We start from the raw sequence: 16616 nt of genomic DNA, 5'->3' as shown, positions 1-16616 counted from the left end.
CCAGAGGACACCGCTATCACTGCTCAGACTTCTGTTACTGCATGTAGCTTGCCAACATGCTCCACGGGCCCTGTCATTAATCTGCCGCCTCAGTGTCAGACCCTCCCTCCTGTGTTTACCAACACGCATCTAAATATGTAACAAGGACACGTGCGCTTGTATGTCACGCAACAGATATAAGTTTGTTACTCTAACACACTCATATTTTTTTTCTGATGAAATGAGGTTTCTTTTCTTCTTTGTGTGTTCTTTTAAATCACCATTAATATACCTCATTAATCATAATGTTTGACTTCTTTAACACTTTTGATTTCCTGTTTTATTGTCCAGAACTCAAAACACTTCTTTTCGTCTTTTCTCTGGAGTTTTTAATCTGTATAAAAAAAAAAAAAGGGTTTCTGAAGAAAGGCTTTTTACTGTAATAACAAGTGGGTTACTGGCTGCTTTCTACTCTTTGTGTACAGAAATAAAAGTTTGTATTTGGCAAACTCCTTGTCTGCTCGTGTTATTGTTTTTTTTTGTTTATTTCATGTGACTGCAGTTATCCCTTTGAGATTTGAATAATGAAAGTTAACTCAGAATGGTGCCAAATACAGGCTGTTTTATATTAATTTTTCTTTTTGTGTTTATATTTGGATTTGTGTATGTCCCATTGTGAGGCTTGTTTTTTTTTCTGACTCTGTTATTCAGTCTGCCCTCGACTTCTACCTTAAACCTTTGCTTCAGCGCAGAAAAAACGGCTCATTGGTCTATTCTGATGCAGTGCCACCCTTTTCTGTTTTAGCCCTGTTGGCTTTGTTCCCTGAGTTTGTTCTCTTTGGCTGTGTTGCAGCACTTGATTGACATTTTACCTTCTTTCTCGCCTTATCGCGCACTGATCTCTTGCTCGCTGCATTATCTTTGCCGGAGCTGGCGGGCGCAGGATCTCTATCTTTATCTATTGCTTGATTATCTGGTACACCCAGCCCAGCTTCATGAACCACGGCCTTCTCTATACTTTCATTATCTAACCCCTCTCCACTCGCTCTCCCACGCTCTGGCTCTTTATTACCCTGCTCTGCTTTCACATCTGGATTTTTCCCTGTTTCTGCACCATCCACCCCCTCTGTCTCGACAGGGGTGCATTTCTCTGAGCTTTCCATCTCCTGGCTCTTAGTGTCTTCAGTCTTCTTATCTACATTAATATCTGCTTTAGCTTTTCCTTCTGTGGCTTTTGGAGGAAATTTGACGTTCTTCTTTCTGGCTGCACTCGTGGGCTTGGTCCCACCAGGCCCCCACTTCTCCTGTGTTGTATCCCAGTAAGTCTTGTTCTGACTGGCATGCATAGAACGCATGCTCTGGCACAGCTTCCTCAGTTCCTGCTGCACAAAGGGTTTAAACTTCTGGTCCAGTTTCTCCACCGTATCAAAGTCTCTTCGAGCTTCATCCTCATTGCACAAAGCAGCATGAGCCCGAGCCCTCTGGTACACTGCCTTGAAATTACCTATTGAGAAAAGAGAGCGAATAAGTATAAATGGCAATACTGTTGACTCGTAAAGACCACAAGAGGCAACAGGAGGTATGAATGATTGGTAGGCCGGCAAGAGTAAAACTGGAAAGCCGTAAAAGTTGAAGATAAAAATAAATACCACAGGAGTTAACTACACTGAATGCCAGCGGTGAGACAGGAGATGTAGTAGGAGGTGAACGCACGAGAGGAGTAAATGAACGGGAAAGAAACGCATAAAAACAACCTTTTCAGATCGCCCTAACTATTAATAATTCATCATAGCACAAACAAAAAGAAAACAATGAATTCATTTTTGACTGTGATGTCCATGGGTGGGAGCTGAGGGAACAAAAGATAGACACAGCTTTGCGGTTGTGAATGTTTGGTTTCTTCTTTCCCTGGTAAACACAAAGATCAAGGCTTGTTGCACTGTGAAGGCAGAGTGTTTGCTGAGGGCTGGCAGGAGAACTTGAAATTTTTTAGCTTAAAAATGATAGGTTTTTTGGGGTTGTTTTTTTTTTTTCTGTACGCACTAAACCGGGGTATATTTATATACTCAAGTATCTATTTCTATACCAAACTCAATTTTCACTCTAATATTACCTTTGTGTTTCTTCAGCAGCTTGGTGTTGAGCTCCACAACTTGCTGGTATTGTTTTAGCTCCAGCATGCACTGGCTGAAATTAAGAGTCAAAGGAAGACGCACTTTCTCCAGCGAATCCCAGTCCTCACCCTGTTGATCCACCTGCAGAGAAAAGAGAGTGGACATGAAAGCCGGGTAGGTGGGAGGGTGAGGGCAAAGGAGGTGGTGGTGATAGATGGCGAGAGAAATGTTGAAAAGATGAAACAAAGGTAGGGGCAAATATGTAAAGCGTTGGGAGGCACGACGAAAAAGCTCGGATGTGGAAAATGATACCGGGAGGAGGCAGAGGAATTTAGAATGAGGAGAAATAAAGATGGAAGTGGGTGGGTTGAGGACAGCGGAGAGTTTGTTGTGTGTGAAAGGCATGAGGGAGTTAGACACAGAGGTGTGGCAGAAAGGAGAGTTTAAGAAAGAGAAAAGAAGAACAGGCAAGCAGTGTGACAGTGATATCTCTGTGGATGGCTGTTATTTTCAGAGCACTTTCTCTGCTCTTTCTCTGCTCTTCACTTTGCCAGCGTACCTACAATGCCACAGCTGCTCTTCAGTAAAAAAGCAACAATGACAGATGATTACAGTTTACAAGCCACAGTGAGTCGAGGTCCTTTAGCAAGACTACTCTCTGGCATGTTCCACTATTCATCACACTGAGTGGATTGAACCGGTGGCTGTTAATGTGGTATGTCCATCTGGGTACTGTCATCGCAACAAAAAGCTCTATTTTACATTCAATTGCCTGGAAAAGACAACACAATTACTTGAACGCTTTTACAAACCCTCACTTAATCACCAATTACTTACTTTATTTTGAAGGCAGTCCACATATTCTATAGCCTCCTTGAACTTTCCAGAAGCTTCTTGAAAGTGGTTCTCTTTAATGAGGAAATTTCCCTCATTCTGCAGCAACATGACCAGTCGTAACATCTGCTGCCAGTCCTTGCCTTCTGTTTTATTGCAAGTGTTTAAATTCACTGCTTCTTCTTTGGTAACTGTTCCCTCAGTCAGTGCAACCTTATTTTCCCCGAGGTTCTCTTTGTGAACTTCTGCATATTCGGGGGGAGATTCTTCGGAACCATCTCCCACTTTATCATTTGCCGCTGTTGTCACACTTTCGAGATGTTCTTGTTTTCCCTCTTCTATCTCTCCTGTCTGCTTCTCCTCCTCCTCATCATTCCTCTCTGCCTCCCCCACTTCTTTTGTGTTTTCATTTTTCTCTAGCTTGTTCCAGTATTGCTCCTTCTCCTCCCAATATTTCTCCTTCATGCGCTCCGACAGGGCCTTCAGCTCTCGATGGATGAGGGACGCCAAAGTGATGTCAAGTTGAGCCACCATGTTGAAGTCTCTCCGGGCCTCCTTTTCATTCCACACAGCAGCGTGGGCTTTGGCTCTTTTGTAGTAGCCTTTGACACAGTCTAAGAAACAGAAAAGGCAAGAAACAACAACACAGGGAAATAATAACTGCAAAAAAACGTAAATCAATCTGATATGCACGTTGAAGCACAGGTGGTTATTTATAAGCTTTTAGGACAGAGAGTTGGTGTGACCTGTTAGTTCTCATCAAAACTAAATCTGCAAAACTCTAATAAACACTAAAAAAAATAATTCTGGAAAGCTTATTTGCTTTCCAGAGTTGAATAAGATATGATGCAACTAATGAAAAGCTGAAGCTACATCGAGTGGGTTAGCTGAGCTTCATACAAAGACTAGAAACAAAGAAAAACAGCAAGCTTGGCTCTGCCCCATCCACTTCTACAGCTCACTAACAACCCCATTGTGTATTTGTGAGGGAAAAAGACTAAAAAAAATGTAGTTTTATTAGATCAAACAACCAAAATACAGCGTGTTAATTAGGTAGCTTTAGAAATGACTGTGGAGTGACCTTTGAATCGAGTCAGGCTAAGTGTTTCCCCCTTATTAGAGTGTTTGTGCTAAACTAGCTGGCTGTACGTTTTATTTAAAGAACCTCGTCTATGAAAATCATATTTTTGAAAGTCAGTATGGCTTCCCCAGAACTGCAGTGTTCCAATGACAAACCCAAAAACAGAGATTCAGAATGTACTGCACATTTGCTGCTCATCCTTTGCACCCTTGTAAGTTGTTCTTTTTATAGCACTAATAGTTTTGACATTTGATACTTAATACCGTTACTTTACTGATTACTTATTTTCAAAAGTAATTAATTACTTAGTTAGTTACTTAGTTACTTTTTAAAAACATAATTTACAACCTGAATAGGTGATAAAGTGATAGATCTTTCAGCCCAATTCTACTTTTTCTACATAATCCATCATACAAAATGTAATCAAATGGAAAAGTCTCTTTTTAAAACTTGTTTTATTAGTTTTAGTCTTTTAGCTTTATGCATCAAGCAAAAATGTAATTATATGCACCATTCTCTCACTGGAAGAAATTTGTTTAATATCTAAACCTATTTTCTGCACATTCCAGCACATAAAATAAAATATATTTTGTGTTTACAATCAGTCTTTCAAATAGATGCAAGTAAAACACAGCAGAAAATAAATAAAGTCAAAGACTCAGCAGTCCTGTTGCTCTATTTTCACCTGTAAAGCAGGAGTGGGGTAGGCGGAGGTTTACCCTGGTGCAGGTGTGCTGCGGTCAGTGGAAGAATCCGCGAGTTTCTCTGTGAGTTTCCCATTACATCGCAGCGCACGGTTTTTTTCGCTGTAAAAAGAAGTTTTCTTCCCACGCACAGCGGACACTAATGTTTTTGTCACTTTTTATGGAATCAAACTCAAAGTAAGGTCAGTACTTCCACGCTTTAAACGCTGCACGCTCATACTCTCTCTGCACTCGATATATGATGCACTGTTGATTTGCACACAGCTGTTGTCACAAACGTCGCACTCGCTTACGTCACTGTCATGAGACATTCTCGCAAAAAAATCACGGTTTTAGTAACGCAGTAACGCAGCGTTCCTAGGGGAAAGTAACGGTAATCTAATTACCGTTTTTCCAATAGTAATCCCTACTTTACTGTAGACTTATTTCATTTAAGCTCAGTGTAGCTGCTGCTGTGCAGCATTGCCATGTTAGGAGGATGTCAAGATGCTGAAAATTGTTGTACTTTAGGGGAAAATAATCATCCACGTAATATCTAAAAGGACAAATAGGCATGGAAGTGTAAACACAGGCCTGTTATTTTACTCTCCTTTGATATTCTCTAGACTGAGTACACCTAAAAATCTCAGACTTACAAAGCATCATTATGAGACCTTACTATAAGTGCACTAAAAGCTTCCCAGCGAGTATTAAATTGCCTAAATTATTTGTTTTGTTTAGTTATTAAAACCTAGCACCTAGTCTTTGTTTTCTATGCTCGAGGTAGTCTGTGTGTGTGTGTGTGTGTGTGTGTGTGTGTGTGTGTGTGTGTTCGTTCCAGGAATTTTTCTCTCCCCTGACCCAGCAGAGCAGCAGCCTCACTGTACAGCATATCTCCTGCTTTACAAATTGAACACTGGGTTTTTCCTCCTGTGCTTAACAAAACACTCAGTTTTGAAGTTTGGACCACCACTGTGCACAGGGAGTGTGCAGGGGGCAGATGGAGGTAGTAGTAGCTGACGGAGGAGGCAGGAAAGAATTTGCATATTCACAGATCTACACATATTAAATGAGACAAAGGTGTTGAGTTACAGCTAAGCCAAATCAAGGCATAACAGTGTTTTTTGTTTTGTTTTTTCATGCGAAATAAGATGAACAGAGATGGGGTTTGTTTTTTTTCAAGCATTTAATTAAAGACCACAAAGTGAATAACTGCATTTCCCAAATTGGAAAGTGCAGACATGTGGAAACACCATGCGAACACATTGCAATGCCCCTGTTTGTGTTTAGTTTAGATAGACACATATAATTGAATTTTCCTGTTTCTCTGCATTTAATTTCCCTCTACGCTAAATCTTCGTTCAGCCAGCAGTTAAACAGATTTCACTGTCGCCTCTGGCAAAGCAGAGACAGTGCAGTGATCCTTTTCTAAAGAACAAATGGGTTGAAGGGATGAATCAGCAGCCGAGTGGCTGACAGGAACTCATGCAGACAACGTGATACTGATGACAGGAGGAACAACAACAGCACGAAGAATGCAAGCAGAGTGGTGAGCAAAAGGAGACGGAAGTGTGAAATGAAACTAAGACACAGCTAGAAAAGGACTGGGAAAATGAAACTGAGGACAATAAGAGAGGAGAAGAGTAGAAGAAGGTGTATCAATGCTTGTGTGGGGGCTACATGCTTCTAAGCTTCATAAAGAGCCCTGCAGCTTTGTGACAAGTGCTCAAACTGGGTCGGGAAGCCCAGAAAATCCTGCCCACCATATCCATGCTAAACTTTTGTGCTCAGTTTACACATCTCCTTCTATTGCCCCACATAGTGTTGTGTTTGCATCATTTCAAAAGACATTACATTGCATACACTACTTTCCAAAAGACTTATCTTTTCCTTACAACCGAGTCTTCTCCTTACACCATGAGTACTTTTTTTGTCCTTAAAGGAAAGGTAAGTCACCATAATGTGATAAAATAAACAGATTTATAGCCCCACATCACAAATAATGCAAAAGTCAAATACACAACACTGGGGAAGTGGAAACCCCAGACTGGGGAGAAGAGAGTAAAATAAAGACTGCCTCAACATGGGCATAATTCATGAGGCTCTGAAGTGAAGGCTGTGCCAGCATAAGAGGCTCCTCTAGGATTTTGAGCAGCCATGGGTATGACAGTGCAATTCCCGGGACTGCTTCAGCTTTAAAATTGTCATTAACAAGAAACAGTTGCAACATGCAGTAAAACCAGTGCAGGCATCAGATTCTCACCTGGCAGCTTTTTACAAGATTTTGAAATGACTGTTTTTGTTAAGCCTGAATCGAGAGGTGCAAATTAAACTGATAACGATGACGGTTATAAAGAGTGAATTGATATTATCCCAACTTAGTTTATGAGACTAAAAAATAACACCAGGAGGCATCTATGTGAAGGCCATCTGGCTTTCCTTCGGATTTAAAATTCATGCATCAGAGTGGCATCAATCTTCCTCTGTCTTGTCAAGAAAGCAAATAGCCAAATGTATCAAAATGTCAAAATTCCTATAAGTCAGTTACAAACGAAAATGTTAATTATTTCTGGAAAAGTCAAGAATGCAATAATGCGTGCAGTTATGTCGATGTTATAGGACATTCTCGAGGATATTCTGGTCAAGCTTGCTCTGAATCACTTTGCATGAATGACACTTAGACTTGCAGGTAGAATTTTTATAAAGAAAACAAACCTCTTCACTGACATGTATACGCAAAAACAGCTCTAAAGTCTTAAAAATAGAAAAAGATTTCTGTCAAATGTAAGATTTCTTTATTTTTACAGCTCTGGAAAGAATAAAAGATTTGGAATCATTTTAAATAGTAATGGCTCTCATGCGTAAATTATGCTAGCCCAGCTAACAAAGGCTGATGATAGCAAGAATTGGAGCTTATCCCTCCCCCTCCCCCTTTCAAAGTTTGGGCACAGCAGTACCCTGGAGGTTAGAGAACTATGAGCATATGGTATCATTGCTGGTTCAAATCTCTGGAGGGAAAGAGTGAATAACAGCCGTGCACTGCTGAACTACTTCTGTGCACAGGATTAAGCTCGCTGATGCAACCGTGCAAATGTGAATCTAGGTGACAGGAAATATATAAAAGTGTGCCCTGTTGATTCTCCCGAAAAAAGTCAAATTAAAGATGTTTCTTAACCAGAAATGATGAGAATAATCAGAATAAACCCTCACGATTCTTCTTTCTCCAGCATGTTTCTTTACCTTTGTGTTTCTGCAGCAGCTCATCCATGTGCTCTATGACTTCATAGTACTCCTCCAGCTCCAGCATACACTGGCAGTAGTTCAGCTCCAGGGGGACAATCATTCGACCTAGGTTAATGTAGTCTATATCACCTGGCATCTCCTACACAAGAATGCAGATTTAAAAGAAAAACATGTTCATTCAACACGTTGCTTAGTAGTTATACGGTGCACATGAAAAGTATTCTCAGTTCTCCACTTGTTCCACATTTTGTCATGTTACAGCCTTATTCAAAAATCAATTGAATTTATTTCTCACCTAAAAATTCTACACACAATAACTCATAACGACAAAGGGAAAACCTTTACTTGAAATTCTTGCAAGTTTATTAAAAATAAAAAACAAAAATACAAAATGCACATAAGTATTCACAGCCTTTGCTCAATACTTTGTTGAAGCACCTTTGGCAGCAGATACAGCCTCAGGTCCTGTTGAGTATGATACAAGCTTGACACTCCTCTTTTTGGGTAGTTCTTCCCTGCAGGATCTCTCAAGCTCCATCAGGTTGGATGGGGAACATCACTGAACAGTCATTTTCAGCTCTTTGAGAGACTGTCACGGTGTTTCTAGTTTTCTTATGTTCTCGTTTTACTATTGTTTAGTTTCGTTCTTCCTGGTTTAATCATTTGTATTTCTGTTGTGTGTTCTTGTTCATTTAGTCTGTTCTCATTTGTGCCTCCCTGCGTAGTCTATCGTGTATGTTTAGTTCTGTCTCCGTGGTCATTCTTCTTCCATGTTTATCAGTTTGTTACTCTTGTCTTCCCTTGCGTTTCCCCAGTTAGTCATGTCTCAGTGTCAAGTCTGTGTCTTTGTGAGTGTCTCTTGTTTTGCTGTTTTAATAATTATAAGAATTCAGTACATTTAATTATCATTTTTACTTTACCAAGTGTTTAAGGCCAGCTATCTGTAAGCCACAACATGAAACCTTCAAATATGTCTAAAACTGTTGTGCGTTCACTTTAACATAACTTTTCTTCTCCCTAGAGCATTGCGCTATCCTCACACCCCACCACCCACCTTCTCTGCTCTTATCTAAGACAGGTCTCCTTTTTTTTCTGCTGCCTGCCTCCCACCCGGCTGCATGTAATCAGGGACACCGTGAAGCAGAGCAAAACAGGAAAACAGGAATGTCCCACTGGAAAAGAAGGAGCTGCATGTCCCAAAAACCCCAAATCCTGAAGAGACCTCAGAATTCACAAGCTTCCCCAGTACTCATTTTGCATGCCCCTCCCCACACAAACACACAGACAGATTCACACAAACAACACACACACCCTGCCTACATCCCACCTTTCTTCCAACCGCTCTTCACTCACCCTAGACTGGACAGTTTTTAGCAGCAGGACAGCTTCTTTGTACTTGCTGGCAGCATCTCTGTATTTCTTCTGTTGGACCAGAGCATTGCCCTGCATGTGGAGAACTGGCACTGTCTGCAGCTTTTCATCCTTTTCCATCATCCACGACTCTCTGTGGTAGGACATGGGGTCTCCTACCTGCATAGGAGAAGAAGATAAATGATGCAAGTGAATTTTAAACAGGTACAAAGCATGCGTGATAAATTTGTCTATTTTATTAAAGTTATTTAAAGCTACAGTTAGTAGTTATTTCAGTCCACCAATAGCAATAATAATTGTTTAACTTTAAACTTTGCTTATATACTTTCAATTTGTGATAATGAAACTTTTACTTAGGTAAAAGATCTACTTTTGGAGACTGAAGAAGTCATTTTGATGAGTTGCAAAACATTTCTCCCACTGAAACGCTAGGTCCAGATAAATAGAATCAACTTTTTGGAATTTCCTTACTTGGATCATTGAGCATGCATCAAGACATTTCATAAAGTATCTACATTTTTCCACAGCTGAAGATTTTTCAGCTGATGTGAAACAGAAATAATGTTAATGCACTGCCACCAATACTGGACTCGCTAATTAGTCTCAAGCTTGTTTGGGAAAATATAATATTTCAAAGCTGAATGTTTTAGACAGAGAGGCACTTTAGTCAGTGCTGTCAGTAAATTTTAGAAAAGCGTAAAGCTGGTGTAGCGTAAGCTAAAAAGTGGGAGAAGCTGTTCATTCTCTTCTTCCGCTATTCACTGTCACTGTCACAGATGCTTACCTGCAGCAGCTCCATAATAAATATGAGCGGCTGAGGAGTCCGCATCAGCTCATCCAGCTCGGGGAAACCCGTGGAGTGATAGTGGAACAGGTTTCCCATTCCGCACATGTGTCTCTGACCCTCCAGAGGGTCTTTCCCTTGAGCGATCAGTCTCATTCCCTTGGACACAATGGGGTACAAGCCTGTGTGCTGTGAAATTAGCACATCAACAAAATCATGCACGCAACATCTAGAATAAAACACAGAAGCACTTAATCGTGCTAACCCTCTGGTTCTGGCAGCCCGTGCCAATCAGCCGTACAAGAAAAAACACAAGAAGTCGCACAATTTTACTTGCAAATTACATTTTCCTCCAGAAGGAAAAACAGAAAAAAAATTGCACAAAGAGATTGCTTTGTTTATGTTTATATTACTGAGCATGTTGGAGGCTACAGAACGTTGATTCATGTGCATTATAATGAGGAGTAAAAGCTTCCCTTTCCCAGTCATGAACACTTATTACATCCTCTCAGGGGCCGGATATCTCAGAATGTGTGCGTGCGGTTTGTAATCCAACTCACAATGGCATCACACCAGAACTCAGCCACCTCTCCAACACGCATGGACGTCAACAGGGTCTCCCAGACTTCCATCTTAAACATCTTTCCGACAAAGATCTCTGCCGGTCTGCCAGCTAGTCGGCTGTCATCAATGACTGTCCTCTCGAAGTTGTCCAACAGTGTCTGGAAGTGGAAAACCAGCTTGGAAAGTGGGAACAGGGAGAGTACAAGAGATTAATGACACAAACTACAGTCAGTGGAGACTTCACTAGACATATAAAGTGGCCACTGATTTTTTCAACAAAATATTTAATATACAGTGTGGTGAAAAACATTTAGCCCTTCCCTGATTTCTTAGCTTTTTGCATTTTTTGTAACATTTACATATTTCACGAAAAACAAGCAGATTTTCCACAATCAAGTTGTTTACAAAACAAGACAAAGATAAGATGTGTGAGTATAAAACACAGCTTTGATGATGATTTTATTAAAGGGGTAAAAGCTAGAGGGAACAATGGTATCCATGGGAGAGTTCCAAGGTGAAAACCACTGCTGACCAGAAAGAACACGAAGGCTCGTCTCACCATTTGCTATAAAACTTCTTAACTGAAGACATCCTGGAGACTTTTATAAATATATTATGTCCCATTGCACCTGGATGACTTGCTGTAATTCATTGAACCATACATTTTTCTCTCTTTCAGAAAATCTTAAAGGAGAATGTCCAGCCATCATTTTGTCCCAAGCACACATGGGTTATCTAGCAGGACAATGAGGAATTCCACATCTGAATGGCTCAATAACAACAATATGAAGGTTTTTGAGAGGCCATAAGTTAAGACATAAATCCATACTTTGAGATGACCTCAGAACACCTCTAATGTGGCTGAATTACAACAGTTCTGCAAAGAAGAGTGGGACAGAAATTCTCCACAGAGATATGAAAGACTCGTTGCCAGTTGTCACAAACGCTTGGTTACAATTCTTGCTGCCAACCAATTTCTAGTTTTAGGGGGCAATTACTTTTCCACATAAGCCTAGGTTTGGATACGTTTTTTCTCTTGACAAACTGAATCATCATTTAAAAACAATATTAAAATTTATTTGACCACCTGAAACATGTAAATGTGACAAATATGTAAAAAATTATATATATATCAGAAATACGTTTTCACAGCAATATACAGAAATAATAATTTTAAAAAATATCTTTGTCTGCAAATACTTACATCACCACCTAAATCTTGAAAGTTTTCTTAAAGAATTTCCTGCAGTCAATATAAAGGATCTACCACATCTTCTCAAAGCCTATTGATTGTCCTTTTCTAGTGAATGTTAATTTGTTCCATTGATTGCAAGCTTTAAAAGCCCATTAAATCAATGGCTAAAACAAAAATAGTTTTGAATTACACAAGAAAACTAAAAAGCCCCCTTTGTCATTTCCAAATAAAAAAAAAGTCCAATTTAACTTGAAAATTATTTTCTTGTATATTTTGTAAATATAATTTACAGTAAACTGAATGACATACATGATATATTTCAGACATCTGTTTGCGTGCATCTACGAGTCTTCAAGGTTTTAGCATCACCCTGACTTAAAAATAATGTTGGATCTGTGTAACCTTATTTATAGCCTGACAGATTGCGTGTAATCGCAACAGTCTGATAACTGTGTGAACAAATGGGAATCACCTCACTGGGGAGGGAACGCACACATCCACACACGCGCGCACAGGTAAATGGAAATTCATGCTGGCATTGTCATGGAAAATATTTGTCACAGTGTCCAGGCTCGGTGCCATATGGCTGGATGTGACTAGGAAGGGAAAAAGTCGGAAACCAGCAGATCAGTGGAAGCACAGAAACAAAGATACAGTGCCAAAAAACATGTTGCAATTTGGTTGACCAAATGTTTGCTCTGTGTGCATGAGCCAGACACAGAATAAATTTTCTAACTTCATGAATAATTCAACAGAATCTAATTGAAGTGGGCATTGCAACACACAGCTAAAAATAGACACCCAAGATAGACATTTTTTCCCCCCGTGGAACATGAATTACTCCACAATGGTTATTATTGTACACACCATCATTGTCTTCAACACTGCGTGATAACCTACCCTAACGATTAGGTTATCGCGTTAACTGCAATTTAGAATACCTTTGTCCCAGGTGGAAAGTGAGGTAACGGTCCACTGCCTCCTGCCAGAATTTTCTTCCTGACACCTGGATAGTTGAGAAGGTATGTCTCCTCCATTGCCACGCTGGGAAACAGAAAAGTGTGTTTTCGAAATGTCTCTCTCCCTCTAGCTGTGTGCTTTTGACTTTCTGATTAGCCTAGTGGCAAGAGTCTTGGCTAGTTTGCTGCTCTCTGACAGATGGTAGGATTAGACAGGGTTTGGAGATGGCCACTTTAATCTGAGGAGCTAATCCCTTGCCTACTCCGGTGATTGGTGGGGGCAATTCCTGTTGGAAGGAGAAGGGAGAGGCGGGGATGACCGCTGAATCATGTGGATGAGAAAGGCCGAGATCGGTCTGGAACAAGTAAAGATCATTCTGGAGGAAGAGTGCTCTGATGACGCAGTGATGTCCTAAAGATGCAGCTGTCCCCCAGCTGGGAGGCAGAGGGTGTACAGAGAGCATCCTTCCAACTAAATCTGGCCTTAGGCTGCAAAGTATTTAAATACTTTTATTGTTAATCAAACTTTTTTTTTTTAGATTAGATTGTTCTGCTACTTTTATTTATATTTATATTTAACTTCATTATCATTTATTTATCTGGGCAAAAGTCTAATTGAGATCAAAATCTCTTTGCCAAGTGAGACCATGAGAGCACAGGAGCACAGACAAGTGCAAAATATTGCACTTGTCTGTGCAATATTCTGTTCTAAATTTGGGGACAAACATTTTTATATTACTGTAAGAGTGTATGACGTATTGGTTGAGGTTGAGGTTTTTACACATATAGAAACGCAGATGAGAAGGTACCAGTCCAAGCAGAGATTTATAGATAAAAGCCAACCAATGGGAAAGTCTGCAGATATAAAGAGATGGCTATTTAGTTGCAAACAGATAACAGTGATGTAAATGATTTCCACAGCCAGTGCAGTATTTAAGCTCTTCAGGGACTGGTCAGGTGCAATCATAAAAAGAAGATCACCACAACATGATAAAGGTAAAAAGATGTAAAATGTTGCATAAATCAAGTGTTTCTTCACTTACTTTAGGTTTCATCTTGGACACAAACCTTTAAATGCGAGTAGTAAATGCTCATTTCTGATCTTTAATGATACCTGGAGACTTGTAAGATGTGGCCATTTCACTTTGAGCCCCTTGAATGTTTTGATCTTTAGGGTAGAAAACAACTCCGTCCATCCACTTCTCCTTTTCAGGGTCATTGGGGTCACTGGAGCCTATCCCAGCTATCTAAAGGTGAGAGGCAGGGTACATCCTGGACTGGTCACCAGTCTGTAACAAGGCTAACACACAGAGACAGACAACCATTTACACTCACCTTTTCACACCTATGGGCAATTTAGATTTTTCAATTAACACATGGTATTGAACTCAGGACCTTCTTACTGTGAGGTAACAGTGCTAACCACCATGCTACCACGCTCTTTAATCTTAAAATACATTAAAGTGTGTGATATAGTACTGATTCTGAGCCAATAAACAAAACTTGTAGCTGAGATAGACTATTCACGCACATATATAGGACATCTATTTCAAGGACACTTAAAATAACATTCTGTAGTACACTCTTGAGTCAGATGAAAACCAAGCCCCTATTGTTGCTCATAACCGGTAGTTTCACCCTCTTACTTGAGCAAACCTGTCTCAGGCTTGATTGGTACCTTCTCCCGGTGAAGAGGTTCAGCTCTTTCAACAGATGTTCAGTGGGATTAAAACTGGGATTCATAGCAGGGCACCACATAAAGGTCACCTTCTCAACCCATGTGGAGAGCTTTTAAATGTATACTTTGGGTCTTTTATACGATTGGAGGAGCCATGACCTGCAAGTGAGACGGAGCTTTGACAATAGATATGTTCCACCTTGATACTTGATGCACTGTGCCGTGCAATGTTCGATGTGATTTGTGCACAAGCCCGTAACATGTCTTTTACTAAAAAGGAGGCAATTCATTTTTCATAGTGAAGATTGTGTCCTTTTCATGAAACTTCATTTCAGATTCTGTTTTCCCTCTGTGAACCCAGAGCTGATGTAACTTACCAAAAAGCTCTTAATCATGTTTCATCTGTAAAATGACTTGCAGAAATACTGGCTTGTCAACATGAGCTTTTCTGTTTTCTCTTTTAAAAGCGGGGTCATCGTGGGTCTCTCCCCACACACCTGCTTTGATCTCGCCGGCTTGTTATATGTGTTTCGACTCTGACTTTATTTGGTTCTTCTTCCTTTTTGTTAACATGTTAAATCTTTCAGTTGATTTTTGTCTGTTGTGGTCGTTTCTCATGAGGTTAGCAATGGTCCCGCAGACGTTGAGCCTCCGAATAATATTACAAATTGTTATCATAAAAACATCAATATGCCTTGAGATGGCCATGCAGCCTTTACCTCGATTTCTTATGGTGCACACAACACCTAAAAACATCCATTTGGAGACTTGAACTATTCTGTTAAACACAGTTCCAGATAGCCTGTATTAAACCTGCACCTGTATTAGCTTTTGCTATGGCTTAAAGTTAGGCCAGTCTGGTGTGCTGACAGGCAGCTTTTTTAAAAAAAAAAGAGTTGTCAGACACATAATATATATGTGAAGATCTACAGGAAGATATTTGTGTTCACCCTCCCTTCACTTCCAGCTCCAACAACAACTTTTGTCAACGTGCTGCAGTGGAAGATTTGTGATCTTGTGATTTGTGAATAATTACGCACACCCCACTTTTCAGTTATTTATTTGTAAAAAATGTTTGGAATCATGTATGATTTCCGTTCCACTTCTCACGTGTGCACCACTTTGTGTTGGTCTTTCACGTGGAATTCCAATAAAATTGATTCATGTTTGTGGCTGTAATGTGACAAAATGTGTGAAAGTTCAAGGGGGACATTCAAATCCTTGTTAGCCTATATCACATGAAAAGAAAAAGGCCCAGATATCTTAAACTAGACTTTATATATATATTATGTAAGGTGTGGATATATAAATATATGTACATATACTCTGTGTATATATGTTTATGGACAGGCATGCAATGTAGTGACAACTAATATTGCATAATACTGCACATAAAAACTACTACTAATATGGTGTATTGTAGGCTGCAAGTACTTTGTTGTTGAGTCTGACAACGATTGTAAGGAAAGACCTTCTCCTGGTTCTCTCCTGTCTCCTGAATCTCTCCTGGTTGGAGGTTGGCGGAGGGTATGTTTGCACAACAAAAGCAGGAGAACAATGGAGCTGAAGGCCTCTCAGCGGGGTGCTAGCAGGTGTTAAGTTCAGGGGAATTTACGCAAATTTGCGCAGGGTCAGTAAATCTAGTAGCAGGGACTTACACCAGGAAAAAAGAGGGTCAGTAATTCTAGTGTTAAAGGTACTTTACAACAAAAAAGCTCAAATTTAGCAGTCAAAGTCTTTGCTACTTCTATATCTACGTCCATGAAAATATAAACACAAACAAATTTTAAAGAAGAAAACCAATTCCAGTGACATTAAAGGTATACGTAAACTATCCTGGCATGACTTAAACCCAAATCCCTCAGTGGAAAGTATATTACATAAAAGTTAAGCAGTAAGAGCTGTTTGCAGTAGAGCTGCAAACAGCTCTAAGCTGCCACAATCAGGTGTGTTTGAACCAAAATCCACCACGACCATGCTGGTCATTAGTACCAATGATGTAGGAATATATAAACAAAAATAAATACATTTTGTAACTTATTTTTCTGACGGGTAATAAAATAAATGTTGACCTGCAGTAAACACTGGCTAGAGACAATTTGTCTTTAAGACAATAAACACCCAGACAACA

At 39.9% G+C, this 16616-nt stretch overlaps 1 protein-coding gene across 1 annotated transcript; it reads right to left on the bottom strand.

The window, feature by feature from the left end:
• Positions 1–351: 351 nt before the first annotated feature.
• LOC120724001 lies at positions 352–13519 on the bottom strand. Its single transcript, XM_040015903.1, has 8 exons — positions 12790–13519; positions 10650–10829; positions 10090–10278; positions 9288–9464; positions 7932–8073; positions 2931–3541; positions 2093–2234; positions 352–1483 (listed from the first exon to the last, which is right to left on the bottom strand). Exons 1-8 carry the CDS (start codon positions 12883–12885, stop codon positions 750–752), a joined length of 2271 nt encoding a protein of 756 aa, XP_039871837.1. The 5' UTR covers positions 12886–13519; the 3' UTR covers positions 352–749.
• Positions 13520–16616: the final 3097 nt, after the last annotated feature.

This window comes from Simochromis diagramma, unplaced genomic scaffold (genome assembly GCF_900408965.1).
Source record: "Simochromis diagramma unplaced genomic scaffold, fSimDia1.1 OVJJ01000685.1, whole genome shotgun sequence".
Classification (NCBI taxonomy): Eukaryota; Metazoa; Chordata; class Actinopteri; order Cichliformes; family Cichlidae; genus Simochromis; species Simochromis diagramma.
The sequence above is the reverse complement of the archived record's forward strand: the minus strand, read 5'-3'. Positions and strand labels throughout refer to the sequence as shown.